Below are 20,831 nucleotides of genomic sequence, written 5' to 3'. Positions count from 1 at the left end.
TGTAATTATGAAGTCATGGGAATCGAGTGTGTCATGCTCACTCAAATCTGGTAGTGGCGTCGTGGGCCGGGTCGTGAGGTTCCCTCTATTATGGTTGAGCTACGCGATGGCTGTCCCATGCGTCAACTCGTGAACGGGTGAAAAGTTAATTGTGTTTCACATCGATATATATATATATATATATATATATATATATATATATATATATATATATATATATATATATATATATATATATATATATATATATATATATATATATAGCACTCGGATCACAATCATAATTTGTTTTGATATACCTTTTGACTATGTACATTATGTACTTTTACATATTATTAGAAAAAAAAACATTGTAAGAAACAATAATAGTAAGCCGATCTGGCATGATAGGGGCCAACACTGTTCAAATGAGTTTCTTTCGGCATTTCTTCTCAGCAGTAGTCGTTCCGAAATGCCAGTAGTTTGTAGCTTGTGAGAAATAACTATAAATATAAAAATTGACGAGAAAAAGTGCCTGTGAAGGTCTAATTTCGGAATAAATTATTTGAATTTGATTTATTTTTAACAAAAAGTACTGTGAAGTTTGTTAGGATAAGACTATTAAGAAAAAACGGAGTGAGAGACATTAACGATTGTTTGAGAAGATATTTGTTACCTTTCATCGGCACGTTGTGAGAGCCCCTGGCGGAACAGATGAGTCTGGACACCCCCTCCACCGTCTGCGCTCGTCCCACCTCCGCTTCGCCTGACTTCTCCTTCTTCTTACCCAGCCGCATTACTATAACAACAGATGTAACTTTTATCGATTTAAACTTAAAAGACATTTACCGGCAGACTGTTAAATCTTCCTGATCTTACGTTATTAAATATATATATCATTATTGAGTGTTTCTATTCTAGGACAAAATGACACGTTTTGTTAGAGCTTTCCCAACATCAGCGCCCCTAACAGCGAATTCGCTTTCGTTACGCCCCCGATTTCCTTTATTTTTCAGATCGTAATCATAAATTTATTTGCTCAAAACATGCTATTGAAAGACAAATGTTAAAAAAAAAAACATGTTCAGCTAAAAGTACATAGCACGCAATTATTATATTACTAGCTGCCCGACCAGACTTCGCTCGGGTAAAAACAAAATAAATTATACACCTTCCTGAGTAGTCACTATCTATTGGTGAAAACCGCTAAAAAATCCGTACAGTAGTTTTTGCGTTTATGGCGAACCGACAGACAGACGCGGCATTGTACTTTGTTTTATAATATGTAAGGATATATTATTTTATATGACAACAATAGATGAGAGTGATACTCTTGTATGGACTCCGCCAGGACTCCGCTAAATACTGGTTTTCAACCGGCAGCAGTCCAGCACAGTATTGTATGATTTTTCCAATATTTAGCAAAGACAAAAAAAAAACACGATGAAAGTGAGATTTTTCCGCTGACCGTATGCTATACTCACTCTTCTGCTTCTTCTCCTTAGTGAGGTAGGTGATGGAGAGGTGTGCGTTGTGCCTCGTGACGTGCAGAGCGCGGAACATCGCCTTAACTGTCACCTTGCCGTCCGCGCCCTCCGCCGCGCGACCCGGCACCTGATACATTATTATTTATTGCACCTTTCATAACAGAGCGTGTCGTTTTCAATCAACTGACAGTCAGGCAAAGATAATAAATGCAATACGACCAATAGTTTGCATATAGTATAGATGGCGTTAGTGGTTATACCAAGACTAAATATTATTTTGTTATTATGTATTTCAATACGTTGACCTATTCATTGGCCATCCAACATTTATGGGACCTTTGGATCGGACATGAAGCGACTACCATTTTTAACTATTATATTTTTGTTTTTTTTTTCAACAATTTCTTTGTAGGTCGAAACTGTGTAAACAACTTACCATGTGTACTTTTGACCTTTAAAAAATAAGTCACTAAAAATCAATCCGAAAAAAACGTATGTCATGATATTATTCGTTTTCAAATAACGTGTAATGTCATCATTTTCATACTAGTAGGACACATTTTTAGGTGGTCAATTGATCACGTGCGCCTTGATCGATTCGTTAATATACCTCCCGTGCCCTCTTACATCGGTTGGCTGGCCAATCGATGATCTGTCGCACTCACCAGCCAGTAATCAAGCTGCAGCTCGAGCGGCTCGAGAGGCGGCGGCGCGGGGTCGGGCGCGGGCGTGGCGGGGGGCGAGGGCCGCGCGGGGGGGGAGCCGCCCTCCTCCAGCTCCAGCGACGACGGCCCGCCCTCGCTGCAGCCCACGCGGACCTCCTGAAAGGTACAAGTCACATGTTTATTCAAAAATTGAGTTCTACATACCTATACTATGTTTATTTAGGTACTTCAAAAAAAAATATTTTTGATGTTTTTTAATAGACATATTCATTTTAAAATCAAAATCTTGGCACATTGCAAATTAATCTTAATTTGCTAATCCTAATGGCGCTACCGAGCAGGGGTAGTCACTGCTCACTAGCGCCATCATCTCTTAAAACGTGGTTACCGCAATGAATGGCACGAAGGTTTGGCTGGCGTCCTCGTCGCCCGACCTCTCACGGTAGGCGACCATCGCCTCCCCTATTGGCACGTTGTTCACAGGGCCGATGCTGTTCAGATACCTGATATAGGATACACGCCATTGTTATACAATTAAACATTAAATAATTAGAAAGTCTGAAAATATTTGTAAAAACTAGTCGCGGGTAAATAAATCACAAATGTCACCTTGCGATCCCGGTTCGGGTCGCTAGTTCCTTCATATAATTGACCGATAACAAACATCTCGTGCTCAGAAATGCGGGCTTTAGCTTCATGGTAGTAAAATAGGTAATGGTAATAATTACCATCACCTACTTGTCACTTCTCCTAAAAATTTCTCCTCTCTGTCGGTCGTTACCTGGCGATCCTGGAAGACATCTCCGCTATATCGGGCATGCCGTTGTCCGCCGCGCGTTCGCAGAGCGACGCCCACGTCTCCCCCCCGAACAGACTCGCGTAGCCGTGATCTACAGCGCTCAGGTGACGGGACACCGTGGTGTGCCCTATAAATATAAGTTGTGTTAAATTCGAATGTTCATTACATTACATAAAAATAGTATTTCCTACGGAAAATAAAGAGTGATCGTTTTCTAGGACGGGGCCATAAACATCCAAATTTTTGCATTCATTATTAGCTTACCCGACCAACCTAATTTACTTTATCATCAAAAATTTTTAAAGTAATTTTTAAGCTGATGCCGAGTTTCGCGGCGTCACAGCCACAAACATCACCGGAAATATGCGAAGAAGACGACAGAGATACACAGCAGCAGCAGCAGCGTGGCGCCGTGCGGGCGCCGCAGATTGCTACACGAATCGCCGCGCGCCCTAGCGGTACACGAATAGGCAGTACAAGCAGTAGTTGCACTCACCGAGCGGTATAAAATAATACCGCAGCAGCGAGGCGTCGTGCGGGCGCCGCGCCGCCAGGTCCGCGTGCGCGCGCAGCGCACACGCGGCCGCGCTGTCGCCGCCGCACACAGCTACACGAATCGCCGCCCGTCGCGCTCCCCTGACGACGCATGCGACGAATGAGTTAACAAGTTTAATGCCGTCAGAGTTAATGGTACAAATGAAGGCGCTTTGTACGCGGCGCGTTGTACACTGGCGCCACAATCGTGTGATAGTTTATCAATTTATTTTATTTCTTAGCGAAAAAGAATTTAAAAACATTTTGTACATATTATGCCATATTGGATAAAGAATTTTATTAGAAAATATTGTAGTTTTCCATTATACAATTTAGTCACAGTTGACAAAATCAAAAACAGTGGCCATCGATATACGATTAGTTAACTGTACTCCCTCTTATTTATAAAAAGTCAAAGTATACTTTATGCTAAGTTATTGTCTCACACACACAGTTCACACACCTTTACTGTAAATGCATAACACGTGTTACAGAAAAACAATACCTACATTTTGTTATTCTATTTATAGATTTTATTGTTTTGTTACTCGCTTAGGTGCCCGAGTTCAAACAGCACAATATTTATAATGCAATAAGGAGGTATTTCTTAAGTAATCACTTGTTAAGACGGCCCAGCAACGCGGTGAGCAGAGGGCGCACGTCGGGCGCGAGGGGCGCGGGCACCACGAGCGCGGGCACACCGAGCGCCGCCAGCGCCGCGGCCGCAGCGCCCGCCGGCGTCACGCCCACGCACTCGGGCACCGGGCTATCCTCGCCCAGCTCGCCCAGCAGCCGGCTCACTTGCTCCATCAACGTGCGACGCGGCTGTTGACAATACATGCATCATTATACAGCAAGCCTCTTCTTCAATAAACTCTCTATTAATTCTAACCCTTATGGCCTGTTTCATCGCTTGCTGATTAAATGTCTTGTAGCATATATGTAACGATCAAATAGCGATAAAAGTTGTGTTTCAAAAGTGCTGTATTCACTTGTGAAACACAATTTTTTAGACATCTTAACCAGACAAAATTACCTAGCGGTTGATTTTTGATATCAGAAACAGTTACTAAACCTTATTTTGATCGGGTGTGTAATTTGCGCTAGTGGTAAGCGATGACGAGCTGGTCACATAAGAGGGAAAAAGGACGGTCGTTAAGCTTGAAGAATTGCGGAGAAGACCCAAAACCGACCGGGGGAAATTAGGGAAACCACTGATGCACTGGGCCGATGATATTTATAAAGGCGATCCCGGGCTATGAAAGATTATAGCTAACACTAGTGTCTGATTTGGGAAGAAAAACCCTACATACCTTCAGAGTAGTTGGACTCTACGCTGGTAGTTTGTAAGCTAGGATCATCACATTAATCATTACATTAGGACGACGACCTCGGTGGCGCAGTGGTAAGTTTCTTGCCTCGATCCCCGGTAGAGTCATGATGGAAAATTATCTTTTTCTGATTGACCTGGGTCTTGGATGTTTATCTATATATGTATTTGTTATAAAATAAAGTATCGTTGATTTAGTATCCCATAACACAAGTCTCGAACTTACTTTGAGGCTAGCACAGTCTGTGTGATTTGTCCTAATATATTTATTTATATTTATCCTTGTGACCTGCTGTCGCAGGCACGAGGTGCCCTCGCTAGTTCTACTCATTGCATGACACACCTCCTTGAGAGAAAGACCCCTACATACCTCCAGGGTAGTTGGACTCTGCGCTGGTAGTTCGTGGGCAGACAGCGGTCGATCAGGGCCAATGACCAGGGAGTTCTTTTTGCGACCAGCTGACGCAGGCGTGAGGTTCCCGCCGCTGGTGGCGCTCCGAAATAACCTTGAGCGTTTGTCCTCCTAAACAGAATATTTTAATTAGAAAACTTACATTGTAAAATCATACATATCCACAGTCATAATAATAATAATTCGTTTATTTCATTGTGAAACATAGGTTTTTCTTTCTTTCTACATTGTTGACTGGACGATTGTATCATATATATTGGTCGCATTATAATTTCAAAAATTAAGTGCACATTGAAATAAATTACAAATCAGTGTATAGACAGATTAGAAAAATATATAATTTCTCCTGTTCCGTGTATAATGAACATCGCAACAATTGGTCTGTGAGGTAAACGGGAAAAAATCACAACCACATAAAAACCAACGTGCTTACCACTTTGGTCTCATTAGGGGGGGAACTAGATACGGAAGCGCCAGAAACCGCCGCGTCGGCTGTGGCGTCCCCGTCGCTGTTCCCCTCGCTCCCCCTCTCGTCCCCCGCTGAGCTACGGATAGCCTCCGATTCTGTCGTCAATCGGATCAGTTTTATTGGCTGATACACCACTCGCATTTGCCAGAAAAAGAGGAAGATAGGGAAGACACACTCAAATACTTATAGCAGTTTAATAGAGAAAACAATAGCTCTTTTGGTTTATTTTTATCAGCTTATAATGATGGCAATGCGATAAGTACGCACCGAATTGTTATTCATTGTTCGAAAGTGAATTTCGACACTTTTTTTTTCAATATTTTAGCTATTTATATAATAAAGTTATAACAAATTATAATTTAAAGGAAAATTAGGTAAACAAATAAAATAGATATTATTTTATTTAACGACTGCAATAGTTTGTTTAATTATAAAAATAATACAGCGGAGGACTTCCAAACTGCAGCAAACAGGAAGACAAAATTAAATATAATCTTCGATGATATGATGCATGCACGCTAACACATGCTAATATATATATTGAAAATGGGATATCATTTCTGATACCACCAATTCAATGTGTAACTCACAAGATACAAAAAAATGAAAAACAAATTATAAGACAGACATAAGCTTAGTAATTTTAGAAATTAATACAGGTAAATCATACAATCGGGCAAGATTAATTTTAATTTCTGGCATTCATGATGAATATATTATATCACAGGACAAGACAATTAAGTTTTGTTATAAAATAACTTATTATACGCATTTGTTAATGTTTGTACATTCATTATCATAAAGCATATGCAATTAAAATCTCGACCGGTTGTAAGACTTTAAGTATAAATAATATTTTCATTGCAAATGTAAACAACCGTAGAGAACAAAATAAGAAATTTCGATAAAAAATGATTTATTCACAAATTGGAATACATAAATCTTCACTAGTTTAGTTAGACTAAATCTTGACTAAATTTAGTTAAAACTAGATCTAGTTAAGATTTATTCAGTTAAAGACTTTAGTCAGACTAGACTAGTTAACATTCTCTGTAATTTTTTCATTGCTATTTAGATTATTCTGTTAAATATTAATAAAATTATATAGATTTAAATATTTTACAGAGTTCACTACGTTTGTTTACTTGAAATAAAGCTGCTCATAAACTAGACGGCTAACTGGAATCAATTTTTTCATCCATATATTATTCAACGAGAATGCTTGTCATTTTTGCTAGTGTGTTTTTTGCAACACAACTTTTGAGACACAAATCTTTCCGTTCGTTATCGTTTTTTTTTTAAACTAATTCTCCAGAGACTAATGTTAAGGCTTCATTATCATTGGTTTTCCTGTTTAATATAATATAACTCACTAAGCTTGGCAAAAAACCAGTTTTTTTATAGAAAAAAACTGTTTTTTTGCCAAGCTTAGTGAGTCAAACAAGCCATAACATTAGTTTCAGTTACATGTATTTAAGAAAAATAACTAGCGACCCGCCCTGGCTTCGCACGAGGTCTACCTTCGGGTATAAATTATCTAAATTAAAAGATGAAAGATTTAGAAACAGACAGGCGGAGCGCGACTTTGTCTTATACTATGTAGTAATGAAACCAGTTAGCCAGTGGTAGGTTCAGCAGAAGCAGTTACCTGTGAGCGGGACGGTGCTGATGTGTCGCTCGCGCACGCAGGCGAGCTCGCCGGTCGCAAGGCTCGAGTGCCGCCCCACTGCGCATGCGTACCTTTATGTCTGTGTGTGCGCCCGGGGGACCAGGACCGCGATCATATGCGTGCGACTGCTATTTTGTATTATTTTCTTCGCTTATGTTATATTGTGGAAATTTAGTTATATTATGTGTATAATTGACGTTTAAATTGATTGCCTGACTGGGTAAAAACTAAGGAAGGTATTTAAATGATCAAACACTATAATAAAATGTCGGTTTAATTCATCACTTTTACTGATTACGAGATTTATATACATTTTTTTGTTCTGATCAAAATCTATTAGATTACGAATGTCTGACTCTAAAATTGTGACATCGCGAGATATCACTGTCATACAAGCTCTATATAATTTTTCGTTTTAGACATTAGAAAAAAATATCGAATTTACTTATGAGTACTTAGTTGGAAAGTAGTTATATTGTTTCCTGGAAAGGAAATGTTGTATGTTTCTTCGTTCGTTGTTCCATATTTTTTTCTCTCTCCATAATAATTTAATGTGAGGTATAAATTCTTTATAAATTATCGATTATCATAACAGAGCATTAGACATTATGCCTCAATGCTGACATCTAGTGTCAAGCATTTTGAACAAATCTCATTATGAAATCAAAATTCGATAAGTTAATACGTTATTATGTGTTCAAAGCGCGAAAGTTGATTGTTAGGTACAAAGTTTATGTAATAAAAGTCGCAAACATATATAGAAACTGTTTATTACAAGCCCTAGTCCACCGCTCGCATACACATGCGCTACACTATGCACACAGCGTTACAAAACAAAAAATAAACACAAAAATACATATCCATGTCATGTATGATGTATGTTTGTTGTAAAATACATGTATGCAGTATGCAAAATGGGTTCGCTGTGTTATGAGAAGCTGATCGGTAAGATTACATGCAAAAATACTATTTCTCAAATGTTGAATTTAAAAAATTCAAACATACGCGATAGCACATCAATACCAACCATAAAGGCAATTAAAAAATAATAATTTAAAGTTGAGTATAAAAAACGATGATTTTAAACGCTGGCGCGTCTTTTTTAAAATCATATAATTTTTTTAAAAGTCTTTAGTTTTAAAATCGCATATACCTAATAACTTTAAGCCTAGCTCTTAAAAATTTGTGATGCGAATATTTAAATTTAAAAGTTAAAAATTTATGCTTTTAAGCAAAAAAAATATGCTTTTAAGCATAAATTTTGACAATTTATCTGACGAGTAAGTTTTGTAGAATTTGTTATTCGACCAATCAGCATCCACCTAAACACAGCCAATCCACGCAAAGTAAAGGTTAAGCTCACACGATGCACTGAATCTGTGTGTATGCAGTTTGATGCTCAAGCAAAAGGTAAAAACGCTTCTTTTTCTTCTAAACCTTTTTTCTATATATGAGTAATGTTACAAGATATTTATTTACATAATGTATATGGCTACGATTCTTGTACTATGCTACGAGACGTACTATCACATATTGAATTTGTCTAAATATTAAATTGTTAATAATTACTTGTAAATATTTAAATTAATGTCTTAGATAAAATATGTCAAAATACAATAACCTCTAGTAAATAAAATCTTAAAATCAGATTAAAATTAACATAAAATTTGATCAGAATTTCGGATATTTGATTTCTTTTTTCTAAACAGAGTAAACTAAAACCCATCTCGAACAACCATCAATTTCATACTAACATATAATTGTTTTGGTAAGTAAATTACTACTCTTAACAAAAACAAATTTTGAATGTGTTCCATATCATTCCATATTTTATTTCTTTTTAAAAATAAATCCGGCCAAATAAATTTCATTTCAAATTAGAACATCAAAATTCAAATGAGGGCTGACGAGATTGAATTCACTGCTAGAGGCATTGGCGAAGAACGTAAATTATGGTCCATATCAAAGAACTTTTGTATTGTGCGAATGTGCGCAGGTCCACTATGGCTGGCATTGAATATGACCACATTCATAGTGGACCTCACTTGCCAGTGGCGCCGCGAAAACTCTTTTAACCTCCAACTCGAGCGACCAGCTTACCGTTGGAATGCCTGTGGTGGTCCTGGTTGGCGAGACTCCTGGAGCTGCTGAAGAAGGGCCGCAGCGAGGGCTTGGGCGTGGAGCCGATGCTGATCGTGTCCATCTGGTCCGGCCCGGAGTCCTCGCCCTCCCCGCACGATAGGGAGTCCAGTTCCTGGAATTACAGATTTTATTGGTATTTAGATGAGGTGAGCCTCTTTGTCTAGCGTCTTATCGAGAAACGAACGGAGTTACTAATGCAATTGACATGATAATTCTTGGGACGTCGCGTGCTCCGACTACCACGCCGCCGGGACCACCACAAAAACAAAGAAAAAGTCCGTTAAAGCATTCTACTTCAGATTGTGTTGCTGTAACATGACACATAACGCACCTGGAACAGTTCATCGATGTCCCGTTGCGCGTGATGCGTGTCCCGCGTCGCGCCTCGCTCCGACAGCTCCTCGGGCACTCGGAACCGCCGCAACAAGGCTGCGAACTTCTGCTTCAGGTTGCGTTGCTGCAACATGACATAATACATGATGTTACACAACGTTTAAATATAATTTTGGAGGAATTGTAGAAGAAACACACGAATCTCAATGATCGCAAACAACCAGATTTTTTGTAGATTGGCTTTGATAAATTCACAGAAAAATCAACAAACACAGTACGTGCAATAAACCCAAAAAAAAGCTCATAGCGAGGAAGGGTGACATCCATCGACACATCAAAGGCTTGAAATCTTGAAAAACCTCAACACAAATCAATCAACACCAAACACCACTACATAAAGGATATAAGAATGGAGCTCTTCTCATTTGCACTGGGCAAATAATAAAACATAATTCTGGGAAAAACTCCAAATAGAATCTTTGTATAACGGAGACAGTTACCTCCATTGGCCGCTTGACACTGAATTCTGTAATTAGCTTCCAGCGAGATATAGATAACGTTAATCTAGCCGATAAGCGGCCACAATAATTTGCAGTGGTTTACATAATGACTAACAACCATTTTAGTAAGGACAGTGGTTAACCGTTATACGTCATGCGTAAGGGATGTAAAAGAAACAAGTTTATTTGTTAGACAAATAAAAAAACCCCCGACTTTAAATATTCATTACGCTACAACTTTTGAACGGCTGAACCGATTTTCATGAAACATGGCTAAAAAACAGTCCGGATAAAAACTAAACGAAAATCGGTACATCCGTTTGGGAGATACGATGCCATAGACAGATTACACAGATAGACAGACAGACACGTTAAACTTATAACACCCCTCTTTTTGCGTCGGGGGTTAAAAACGAAGCCTGCGGCTGAAAAAGAAACCCAGATATAGATTCAGATGAGGGAGAGATTTTTATGTCTTCCACAGACTTCCAGATCCCTACTGATATTATAAATGTGAAAGCACGGATAATGAATGAGGGCGTTCGTTACTCAAAATTTCATAATATACTCAACGGATTTCGATGTGCGGTACATATATGGGTAAAACAACATACCCTCTTCTAGAATAGTACATATGGTATATTTTATCCCGAAATTCCTGTGGGAATGAAAATTCGGGACGCAACAAACGTTTCTTATTTATTACACTTTCAAAAGCTAAATATTAATTCACGAATATCATATAACATATTCTAATTACATTTAAAATATATTATTTTGTAAGTGTTGCACAGAAAACCTTATATAAAATTACATGCATTCTAAATTATTTACTTTTTTGTAACAATGTCATGGACCTACCAATTAAGCTCTTGCTACAAAAATAAAGTATCCACTACAATGCATTAAACCCTAAAATAATAATATAAGATCAACTGAGAGATGAATCACCTTTTAAGTTTATTTGCAGACAAAATATGCCACTCAATATACACAAGCACAAACTACTAAACTCAAAGCGCAAGCAAATATCAACACTAAGTCTAATGCAACTAAATCCATTCTAGCATACGGGCTCACCGCGAGTTTTCCGCGGCTACCCTTGCGTTTAGCTGTGTTTTCCAGCTCGCTATCGCTGTCCCTGTCGTTCGCCTTCGAGTGCATATAGCTCTGTCTCTTTCTCTCGCGCTCCATGAAGCTCAAGTCGCGAGAACGCGAGAGCTGTGCAAGCAACGGCTATGTTAAGCTATATGAAGCTAAAACAGCATGTATAATAGTAGAAATAAAATGTCAATAATAGAGACAGCATTTACAATTAAAATTCATGCATTTCGTGTTAAGTAATAGCGGACTTAAATAGAACTGTTACCCGACAAAATAATATTCATTGAAAAGTGAGCTTTACGGCATCCACGGAAGACTTACTTTACATTGACAAGACGAGAGCCGCTGCCGAGTGAGCGGTCCGCTTGCTAATGTAAATTAAGTCTAAGGAAGATGCTATAAAGCTCATGTTTCAATAAACATAATTTTGCCGGGTACGATGTTTTAAAAATCAGCTACGAACTTTTGTGTACGAAATTTTGTTTGTTAGAAGACAAAAATTCGTTTAAAATGGCGGCACTTGCCTTAGTTTTGGTACTCTTGGCAAGAGACTGCTGCGGCTTCATAATATTTTAGTAGTCGCACGCGCAGTACGCGAGAGACAAGGAAAGAAGATATAGTTCAATGTTCGTTTTGACATCATATTTGGCAGTTAGCACAGATGCTAGTTTTAAAACTTGCTGGCAGCTTTACTGAACGCATAATACGTCATTGAATATCTGACTTCGATTGTAAAGATAGAATAACATACACTTTCTGATATTTATAACTAAATAAACCACTCACAAATGAACTAGATCATACGTACCTATCATTTAATTATGACTTCAAATCGATCGTCTCTTTATGTTCCTTTTTTTTCAAAAGCTCCGCATCATTACAGAAATTATTGATTTTAGATATAGGTACCTACGCATTTTAAAAAGGTGTGTTTTATTTGTCATACACTATAAGCAAAGCTAAAGCTTATTTGCAACTCGATAAATCATGCATTATATTTTATTTAAAAAGTTAAAGCAGTAACTTTTATTGTGCTTATTCCTACTGAAATTAAAGTTTCTTTGGGGTATAACTGATTCAGATGATCTCCATAAGAAACTTAGTGATATAAAAAAATATATATGTAGCCTATTCTACTCCGGTTCTTAGCTCATGTTACCCATTAGCCCATAATTACGCAAATACCGGTCTTTTAAGGCATCTCTAAGAGTGAGTTGAACCAATCAACTTTGACATTGACACTTGCACGCCGCTGACATTTAGACAAAATGGCGTACTATGCGTTTTTCTGCGTAGGTTAAAGTTGACTGGTGCAACCGAATCTAAGCAAGCTTGAAAAATCACTAGGAGATGACAAACTAAATCTATACAAACCTTGGTATAAGACAGGTCTTCTTTATTGAATGCTAACTGCCGGTGCGCCCGCCGCCGCGCCTGCGCACCGTATGTCATATCGTCAGCTTCCTCCACTGAGCTGAACTCGCCTTCTTCTTCTTCGTCTGAATAGCCTCGCTCTGGTAACGGAAGAAGAACTGTGATGTAGGTGTTCCTAATGCTAGATAAATATTATATTCGCGAATGAATAGATAACACATTATAATACAAGCTTGTTTTTTTTTTCAGTTGACAATTTTGAAGCGATGGTGGCCCAGTGCGTAAGACCGTCCGCCTGTGATCGAAGGGTCCCAGGTTCAAATCTTACCTACTAAGCCACATGACTTTATATACTAATCTGACTCATGTATAGTAGTTTCTAACATACATTACTTATGTAATATAGATAGCCATAGCCTTCTACATTCTCCATCATACAGATAAATCATCAAATAGAGTGCAGGTTTCCACACGATGTTTTCTTTCAGCGAGAGGCTAATGACCCAGCCGGTTGTGTACACCGGGTTGGTCCAAGAGGAAAACGTGCTAGTACCAGTAATTAGCAGCGTGTTGTTGTTCTTGGTGTCGTGGTCCACTGGGGTAGACGCTAGGCCAGTGATAGTCAGCCTGGCCACGGGCTGGCCCGCAGCTGCGCCCACCTTCCCGCCAACTCCAGTCAGCTCCAACTCCATGTCCATTGACCTTTGGAGGACCTGTCAAGAAATGGTTTTTTAATATGTGCATGTTAAACACACATAATTCAATAGGGAGATAGAGAGATGCCCAGTTTAGGATCTTTATGATGCGAGGAAACTGACTACAATCTTCAATTCGAAGATCCCCATCATGATGATGATGGAGGAGCCCTTGTACACACACATAAACCTAGTCGTTAACATATCTATCATTTGCCTCTCTCCAAACCATGGTCCACTTACTGTCACGCCACGGAGAGCACCTCCGTGCCTGTAATTTGAGTTTTCTGTAAGACACGTATGACGCCACAGATAAAGTACGTAAAGTTACGTATCAATAGCGTCAAAATGGTCCACACACATTTAGCCGAGTCGACACACTAAGAAGAAGACGTACTATAGTAGAATAGTACTACCCACTTTCTGTTTCATATGTCCTCCCTCTGTACACTTAAACTATCATATCGAAAATTTTAATCTAGATTTGCAATACATAAATTGGAAAATCTCTCTCTCTCTCATTCTTACGTTTATTCAAGGCGCTGTGGCGCTTCGAAACCCGGAGAAATATAAAAATCTAGTGACTAGATCTCTAAACATCACCTGGTTACTATGATTGACGTCGCATAAAAAAGGAGATGAGAGTTAAGAGCTATATCTTTAGCTATATCTTTAATCGTGTAGCAGACAGTATAAAAACAAGTGGCCAGCGTCCTAAGGAGGCTTATAAGGACGCCATTTGTAAAATCGTTATCCCACGTGGAGTTCATTCACCTTCTTTCATTGACGCGAGTCTTTTGCAAGGAATTTTTTTCTTAATGGGTTGGCTTAAAAAATACAAGAATTTCCTTTTAAAGGTCAGGTCAGGGGTTCAATGAGGGTGTCTTTTTGTAACATCTTCATACACAAAACAATGAATAAATAGTCACAGTATTAATTGTCTTAATCTTAAATATTTAATTAAATAATTATAAAGATTTATATTTCAGCATTTAGACCTACACAATATATGACACGATATGGGAAATTCCAATATTCAGAATCGAAAATTCTTAGTCTTTATTTATTTACATACCCCACGGGAGAAAGGCGTAAATATTGTATGTATGTCTTTGGACATTATACACTTAAGTCAAATTAGTTGTACGTAAATAAGCTCCAGTCGGAAATAACTATAATTACACAGGTCATTTGAGTGGGCAAATTTATGAATCATTCAATTATCGTGGCGTTTAAAGGCCGAATTTATGTCCTCTAATTATTAGGTATATCCTGGCTAACATTTGTGTCCCTGAAATAAAGTGTGACCTAGGTTTAATGTTACCATAAAAAAAAAACAACTTATATGACAGACCAGTTGTTTATTCGCGGCAGTTAACTCAAAATTTATTGTAAAGAAAATGTTAATTTACCTGGTCCATTCTGACGACGCCCTCGGCCAAAGTCTTGTAGCCTAGTATTGTACGGTTCTTGTACTTCTTGCGCCTCTGCAACATGATCTGTAATCTGTAAAAAAAAAATACATATCTTAATTTCTGTCTGTCGGTGGAGGACGCCGAATTACCGTGCGAAATGGAGGAGCAAAAGCATGAACGCAACTTTAATTAACGCTCTGTGTCTGTGAAGCAACCGAAGAGAGAGAGAGAGAGAGAGAGAGAGAGAGAGAGAGAGAGAGAGCAATAAAAACGGGTAAAAGCCTGTAAAAAGAGCACGTATACGATACTGCGGCATATCGCAGACTTCTCTCTATGGCTGTTAATATTTAATTAAAAGGTAAACGCAAGCTTTACGAATTGGAATAACAGTTCAGCAGTTTTAACACGATTTATTATGAAGTTAATGTCAATGTTTAAATTATATTAATAGTCGATGAAGATCCACCATGTTTTTCATTAGAGCGATAAAATCTTTTGAATCTTCTTCTTCTTTCAGTGCCATCTTAGTTGAAGAAATCATCAATGCTATCTGTATCTTTGAAACGGCTATTCAGAACAAAGATGGCGTTCACGAAATTCTTCTTCGTCCAGGCCTCCTTCTGCCTTGGGTTTTGCCTTATATGATAAGAACTTTTCTATTAAATAAAAGATATAAAATATATTAAACTTTAAATTTTAATACAAATCAGTTGAAAAATGAATAGTCACGTTTTGGAATAAGGCGGATAGTTCAGGAATTCAAACAAAGACACACGACGTGGCCAAAATTGGTGTTTAGTCAAATTGTTGTTTGCCTTGCAATAGTACGGCTGATCTGATAAAGATATACCTATGCTCATTCAAAAACGTATAGAATTAAATCACGTAGAAACAAAAAAAAAAAACATAACGAGTTCTCCTCACAAACGCTACAGTCCCTGACAACGACGCCGAACTGCAGGCCCACCATCAAGGATGCATAAAGAATCCAAATGCAGCACAGATAAATTTAGGAACTTGCAGCCTACAGGCTTACTATCATCTTAAACACGGTTCATAGAACCTAAACTGAACTGCAAATTAATACCATCAAGTTAATTTTAATTACTAATGTAATTTATTTCAGAGGGCATATACCACCAAATCTTACGGAACGATTCTTCTTTCATGGAGCAGACTCTTAAGATTTGGAGACAAAGCGGACAAATAAATATATATTAAAGGGACTTAGCAAGAACCTTTTTCATTTAATGTAGCTGACGTTTAAGAAATAACTAAAACCTCATCAAGTTTACGACGAGCATGAATTGAACCTTTTTGTTGTCACCAGGTGAGCTAGCTAACGGCTATGAGAGGGATCGCGACAAATCTCCCTACAAAATAACAATTCCCCGCGATGGACCATTTCATAACACATTAAACGAAGCCCCGAGGTTTAGGGTGACCATCTTTTACCGGGATGTTAACGGATATTTTTCATATTTTTTTTATTAAAAAGTAGTATCTCGTAATTCGATTTGTGATCTTTCATTTTATGGTCTTACTAATATTCAGTCCGTCTGCCTAAGAAATTTTTTTTATAGCCTGTGGTTATGTCCCACTGCTGGAGTTCTGGTTCTGGTTGCTCCCCTTCCTTCACGCAAAAATCTAGATAACAGTATTATCGTATAAAAATCTATATAAATAGATTGCATAATGATATGGATTCATTTGATTCATATAAACTCAAGAAATAGTATATAGAGTAAAAAAAAAACAAAAAGATTTTCATTTTATAAGTCGCTGCTCTGTAGAGCCACCAGTCTCAGATTTTAATAAATATTTTCTCGCTTTCCCAAATCTTTTAGCAACCCTACACGAGGTAAACTATAAAACTAGCAGATTAATCGCTTCAGTTATTTTAGTGCCAGCGATTTATTTAACCACACCTTATAAATAAATACGAGCCAGAACAATTTGTCTGTCGTTAAGATAAAATACCAAACATCAGTCAAAAAGTAATGTCACAGATTTCGAGTAATATAAATCGGTCTGTGAGTCTGTCTTCATTCCGATATTCGAAGCTCTTTTCTAATTAACCACCCCTGGTGATCTAACGAAAGAAGTAGGTACTCCTATTGCCATTTCATGCATTAAAATAATGATTTCGTTTGAGAAATTTTTCAAGTCTGCATATATGTAGGCGATAAACATCCACTAGAATTATTTTAAAAGGGCCTTGTAATGTGCTTAGGGTTAACATTAGAGAAGTGACATTATAAAGGGAATTGATTATAAAACTTATACAACGATAGCTGATATAGACGCAGTAGCAGCAAAATTCTGCCTATATATTGTTCAATACATTTGCCTATCAGTAGGCATGATTATATAAATTTGAACGCCAGGAGTCAATTCGCTAAAAAGAAGTATGGAAAAATGCCACGACCATGAAGAACAGCTGAAAATACATTTGAAAATAAATACATACAAAAATCTCATCCAGCTTAAAGATGAAGATTTCCTCTTTACTACAGGAATACACTAAGTAAATGAGAAAATGTCTTGATAACTGTAATTACGCTGTATCATAAACAGTCGCAATGCTCCCACGAGTTATAAAGGATAATAACATCCTACGAAAGATACAATTACTTGTTTCCATCCCGTGGTGTTTCAGTCCATTCTTCAGTATATCTTCAGTATGATTAGTGCATCTATATCAGGAGCACACACAATTTTTCTAATTCCATTGCCAAATCATCTGGCAGATAATTTTATTATCCATGAAGAAATTTTAAAAAATATTAGAAATTTTAAAATGAAATATAAGAACTACCGTTCTTACCTGTTGCCGTCTCGCTTGACGAAATGAGGGTACTGCAAGGAGAAGCAGAGATCGAGTTCGACGTCCAGTGGCGGTACGGCGATGTCGTTGGAGCGCAGCGTACGCTTGCTGCTGTGCATGCGGGCCGCGAGGATCACGGCGCCCGCGCCCGCGCCGCTCGCCGCGCCGCCGCCCGCCTCGCCCAACGCGCCGCACACGCGCAACCGTGTCACTCGCAACGTGCATAGTCTGAAAGAAATAAATGGTTTTGTTAATAATCATAATCATTTATTTCATAAAAAAGCGTAAGTACATACAGAGTTGATGTGGCATTTATTTAAGTTCTACATGCTTCACTATATATGTATACGAATGGTAGAACGCAGAAATTTATTTTCAGAGAAATTCGTGAGAAGCATAGACGACTTTATTCGTAATTTTATTGTAGTTGTTTAAGTAATTCTTGAGAAAAAATAATTGCAATCCATGATTAGTACAAGAATCTGCCCCGACAAAAAATCCAAATCATTTATTGAAAGAGCCATTTCGTTTGTCTGTTGTCCACATAGCTCTCACTCAAACAAGATATGCTCATATTCGTTAAAAATTACACAAGGTCTTCATAACAATTATTATCCAATGCGAAATAGGATTATGCATTCAATGATTGAAAGGAGGCAGCGTGAGAAAAGACAATAATGAAACAAGACAACTTACTGTGGAGTTGATGCAAAGAAAGAAACGCGAGACCGAATATGTTTTCTCGGTTCGTTAGTCCAGAAAATTGTCGGCTGTCGTGTGCTGGCATGTCGTAAATTATAAATAAATAACTAATGGCCGTCGTCGGTGACATTTACACATTGTTTTCAAGAAAGGAAATATAATTTTCCATGGGATCGGACGTACGATATTTTTTTTACCGGAAATTAGTAATAGTCCAACAATTAATTATCGAGCGGCACCGATTATATTAGTAACTGTAAGTTGCGTAAGTAATGAGCTACAATAAGACTCGTGCATGATTAACACAAGCATTTTAGGGAAATACATCTGCATGATGAGCAGACCCCATATAAACATGAGCAATGGTAGGGCAGCTAGATGGTAAAATGTATTACTGTGACATTGGTTATATGGAATAAGACCGCAGCCGTAAAGAAAATCTATCGCAATCCAGAGATTATGCGGCTAGTGTGACGTGTATTTGAGCCGGGTAATAATTTCACTTTCTTTTAAACGTAATTTATTTTTTATTGTCATGTATTTAATTTGATTTATTTTACTCAACATTTATTCTTTATTCAATTTGATAATTTAATAATAATAGTAATTTAATAATTTTATACTTAGGTTGTTTTATTTACATACCTACTGAATCATTGTATCACTGTAGGCATGTTTGTTACGTGATGTGTATTTTTTCAAACTTAGCATTTTGACTTATTGCTGACTTCTATCTTGTTATTACAAATTTTATTTTTAACACAATATTAATATTTGTAGCTTTCTTCTTTTCTTTTTCTTAGTAGCGTTTCTTTTTAATGTTTGACTTATTTGTAAACACATTGCACTTCTATTTGTGAGGAACTATAATTGGTTCCAGTATAACTTTGATTTTGATTTTTCTTTCCAAATATTATTTTTTTGTTGCTGTTGGTCTTCCTATGATAATAAATAAATAATTTAGGTATTCTATCATTAAATATCTATTAAATATGAGCCTGAGCCATCAAAAACTAGAGCTAGCAATGCACGGTCCATTAGGAGAAACTTCAAAGTTCCAGAGAAGTCCCGTAGTACAAGCGACATCAAATCAACGGACTAAAATGTTATTTTCGAACTTTCTTAACAAGCAGGCATATTGACTGACAAATTTTCATTGGGATTAGAGCCAGATGGAATTTCGGTGTTGCGGAACCCACTGAGAACTTTTGAAGATTTCGGAACGAATATTGCTCGTATTTGGAGCAGATTACAGTTTTCCTGAATTTTGATGGTTTTCAAAAACAGATGTTGTAATTATCTTAATATAAAAGCTGTGAGAGCTTGATAGCAGGTAACAGGTAACCCTAATACCTCGTCAAGATGAAGGGAACAACCTATTAGTCATAAATTTGAATAATATCTACTCTTTTTCATCAACTTTGCCTAGAAGTGATGACAAAATCTGTTCTCATGTGGTCGGAAAAGGAGCAAAGTTTATGCAGGAAAAAATAGTAGCTGAAAAACCTCTATAAATGAGTTTGGAAATACAATTCCAGGAATTTTTCCTCGCACTTCTAAAAGTACCTCTAAATCCGAGTAATGTTCACACAAATTGAGTTTTCGCTAAACTTAATATTACGTTCGCCATTTCGCCGTAGAGCGAGGGATTTGTTAATTACTTCTCAGAATTTTCAGACGTAGATTGTTTTTGGAAAAAAGAGAATATTTTAGTTTTTTCTCATAAAAACAGATTTCGCGATAAATCAATTTCTGCGGAGCCTCGCCTCGGGGCGTCCGGGAAAATCCACAGGGAGATCTAATTATAATATTTTCTTTTAGGAGAATTTCTAGGTTTAAATCTGTTTTTTTAGATTATTGAGTGTAATTACGTACTTATAATTTTTATAGGGCTGAGGACGGAATACGACATATCAATATTGTCGTACTCCGCCCTTAGCCTTAACTGTCGTATAACAGTAAATTTCTACCCACCAAAAACATTTTTATGTAAAAATGTTGCCAAGACGAATCTAATTTGCTTCACAACTCTACACTTTAGTCAAAATGTATGAAAAAGTGGTCACATCTCATGTAGAGCCAAGATATATATGCGCCCTATCTTTACCAGACCTAAGTTCAGAACCTAAGACCTAACTTCACATACTAGTTAAAATGTGTAGCTTGGCTGTTTCTTTACTCTAGAAATAAGATAACGAATACCTATGAAATCTACGTGACGATAACAAAACGGCCAAGCAAGAAATAGTGCTAGTCTCATACAAACTTCCACCGCCTATACCAAGGGGATGGGTTAGGTTAGGTTAGGTTTGGTTTTTTAATATTTTTATTGTCTCTGTACTAATATTAGCTTACATACCAAATTTCAGCTTTCTAAGACTTCAGGAAGTACCCT

The 20,831-nt window shown here is 37.5% G+C and overlaps 1 protein-coding gene across 3 annotated transcripts in view; it reads right to left on the bottom strand.

Annotated features, from left to right (window-relative positions):
• KrT95D (Krueppel target at 95D) overlaps positions 1–20,831 on the bottom strand; it is a 98,688-nt gene that overhangs the window by 6,309 nt on the left and 71,548 nt on the right. Inside the window, exons 2-18 of one of the 3 annotated variants that reach the window (XM_053757726.2) lie at positions 17,735–17,962; positions 14,905–14,998; positions 13,351–13,510; positions 12,798–12,937; positions 11,400–11,540; positions 9,818–9,943; positions 9,445–9,598; positions 7,324–7,401; positions 5,640–5,770; positions 5,165–5,317; positions 4,084–4,289; positions 3,427–3,566; positions 2,913–3,057; positions 2,520–2,634; positions 2,132–2,287; positions 1,464–1,593; positions 656–778 (exon numbers count right to left, since the gene is read on the bottom strand). In XM_053757726.2, the coding sequence (XP_053613701.1) occupies positions 656–778; positions 1,464–1,593; positions 2,132–2,287; positions 2,520–2,634; positions 2,913–3,057; positions 3,427–3,566; positions 4,084–4,289; positions 5,165–5,317; positions 5,640–5,770; positions 7,324–7,401; positions 9,445–9,598; positions 9,818–9,943; positions 11,400–11,540; positions 12,798–12,937; positions 13,351–13,510; positions 14,905–14,998; positions 17,735–17,962 (2,420 nt within the window). The remainder of the gene's footprint in view (positions 1–655; positions 779–1,463; positions 1,594–2,131; positions 2,288–2,519; positions 2,635–2,912; positions 3,058–3,426; positions 3,567–4,083; positions 4,290–5,164; positions 5,318–5,639; positions 5,771–7,323; positions 7,402–9,444; positions 9,599–9,817; positions 9,944–11,399; positions 11,541–12,797; positions 12,938–13,350; positions 13,511–14,904; positions 14,999–17,734; positions 17,963–20,831) is intronic. The other 2 variants (XM_053757727.2, XM_053757728.2) reach the window with 2 other exon arrangements.

The sequence above is a fragment of the Plodia interpunctella genome, chromosome 17, assembly GCF_027563975.2.
Source record: "Plodia interpunctella isolate USDA-ARS_2022_Savannah chromosome 17, ilPloInte3.2, whole genome shotgun sequence".
NCBI classification, from domain to species: domain Eukaryota; kingdom Metazoa; phylum Arthropoda; class Insecta; order Lepidoptera; family Pyralidae; genus Plodia; species Plodia interpunctella.
This window is presented reverse-complemented; position numbering and strand designations above follow the sequence as displayed.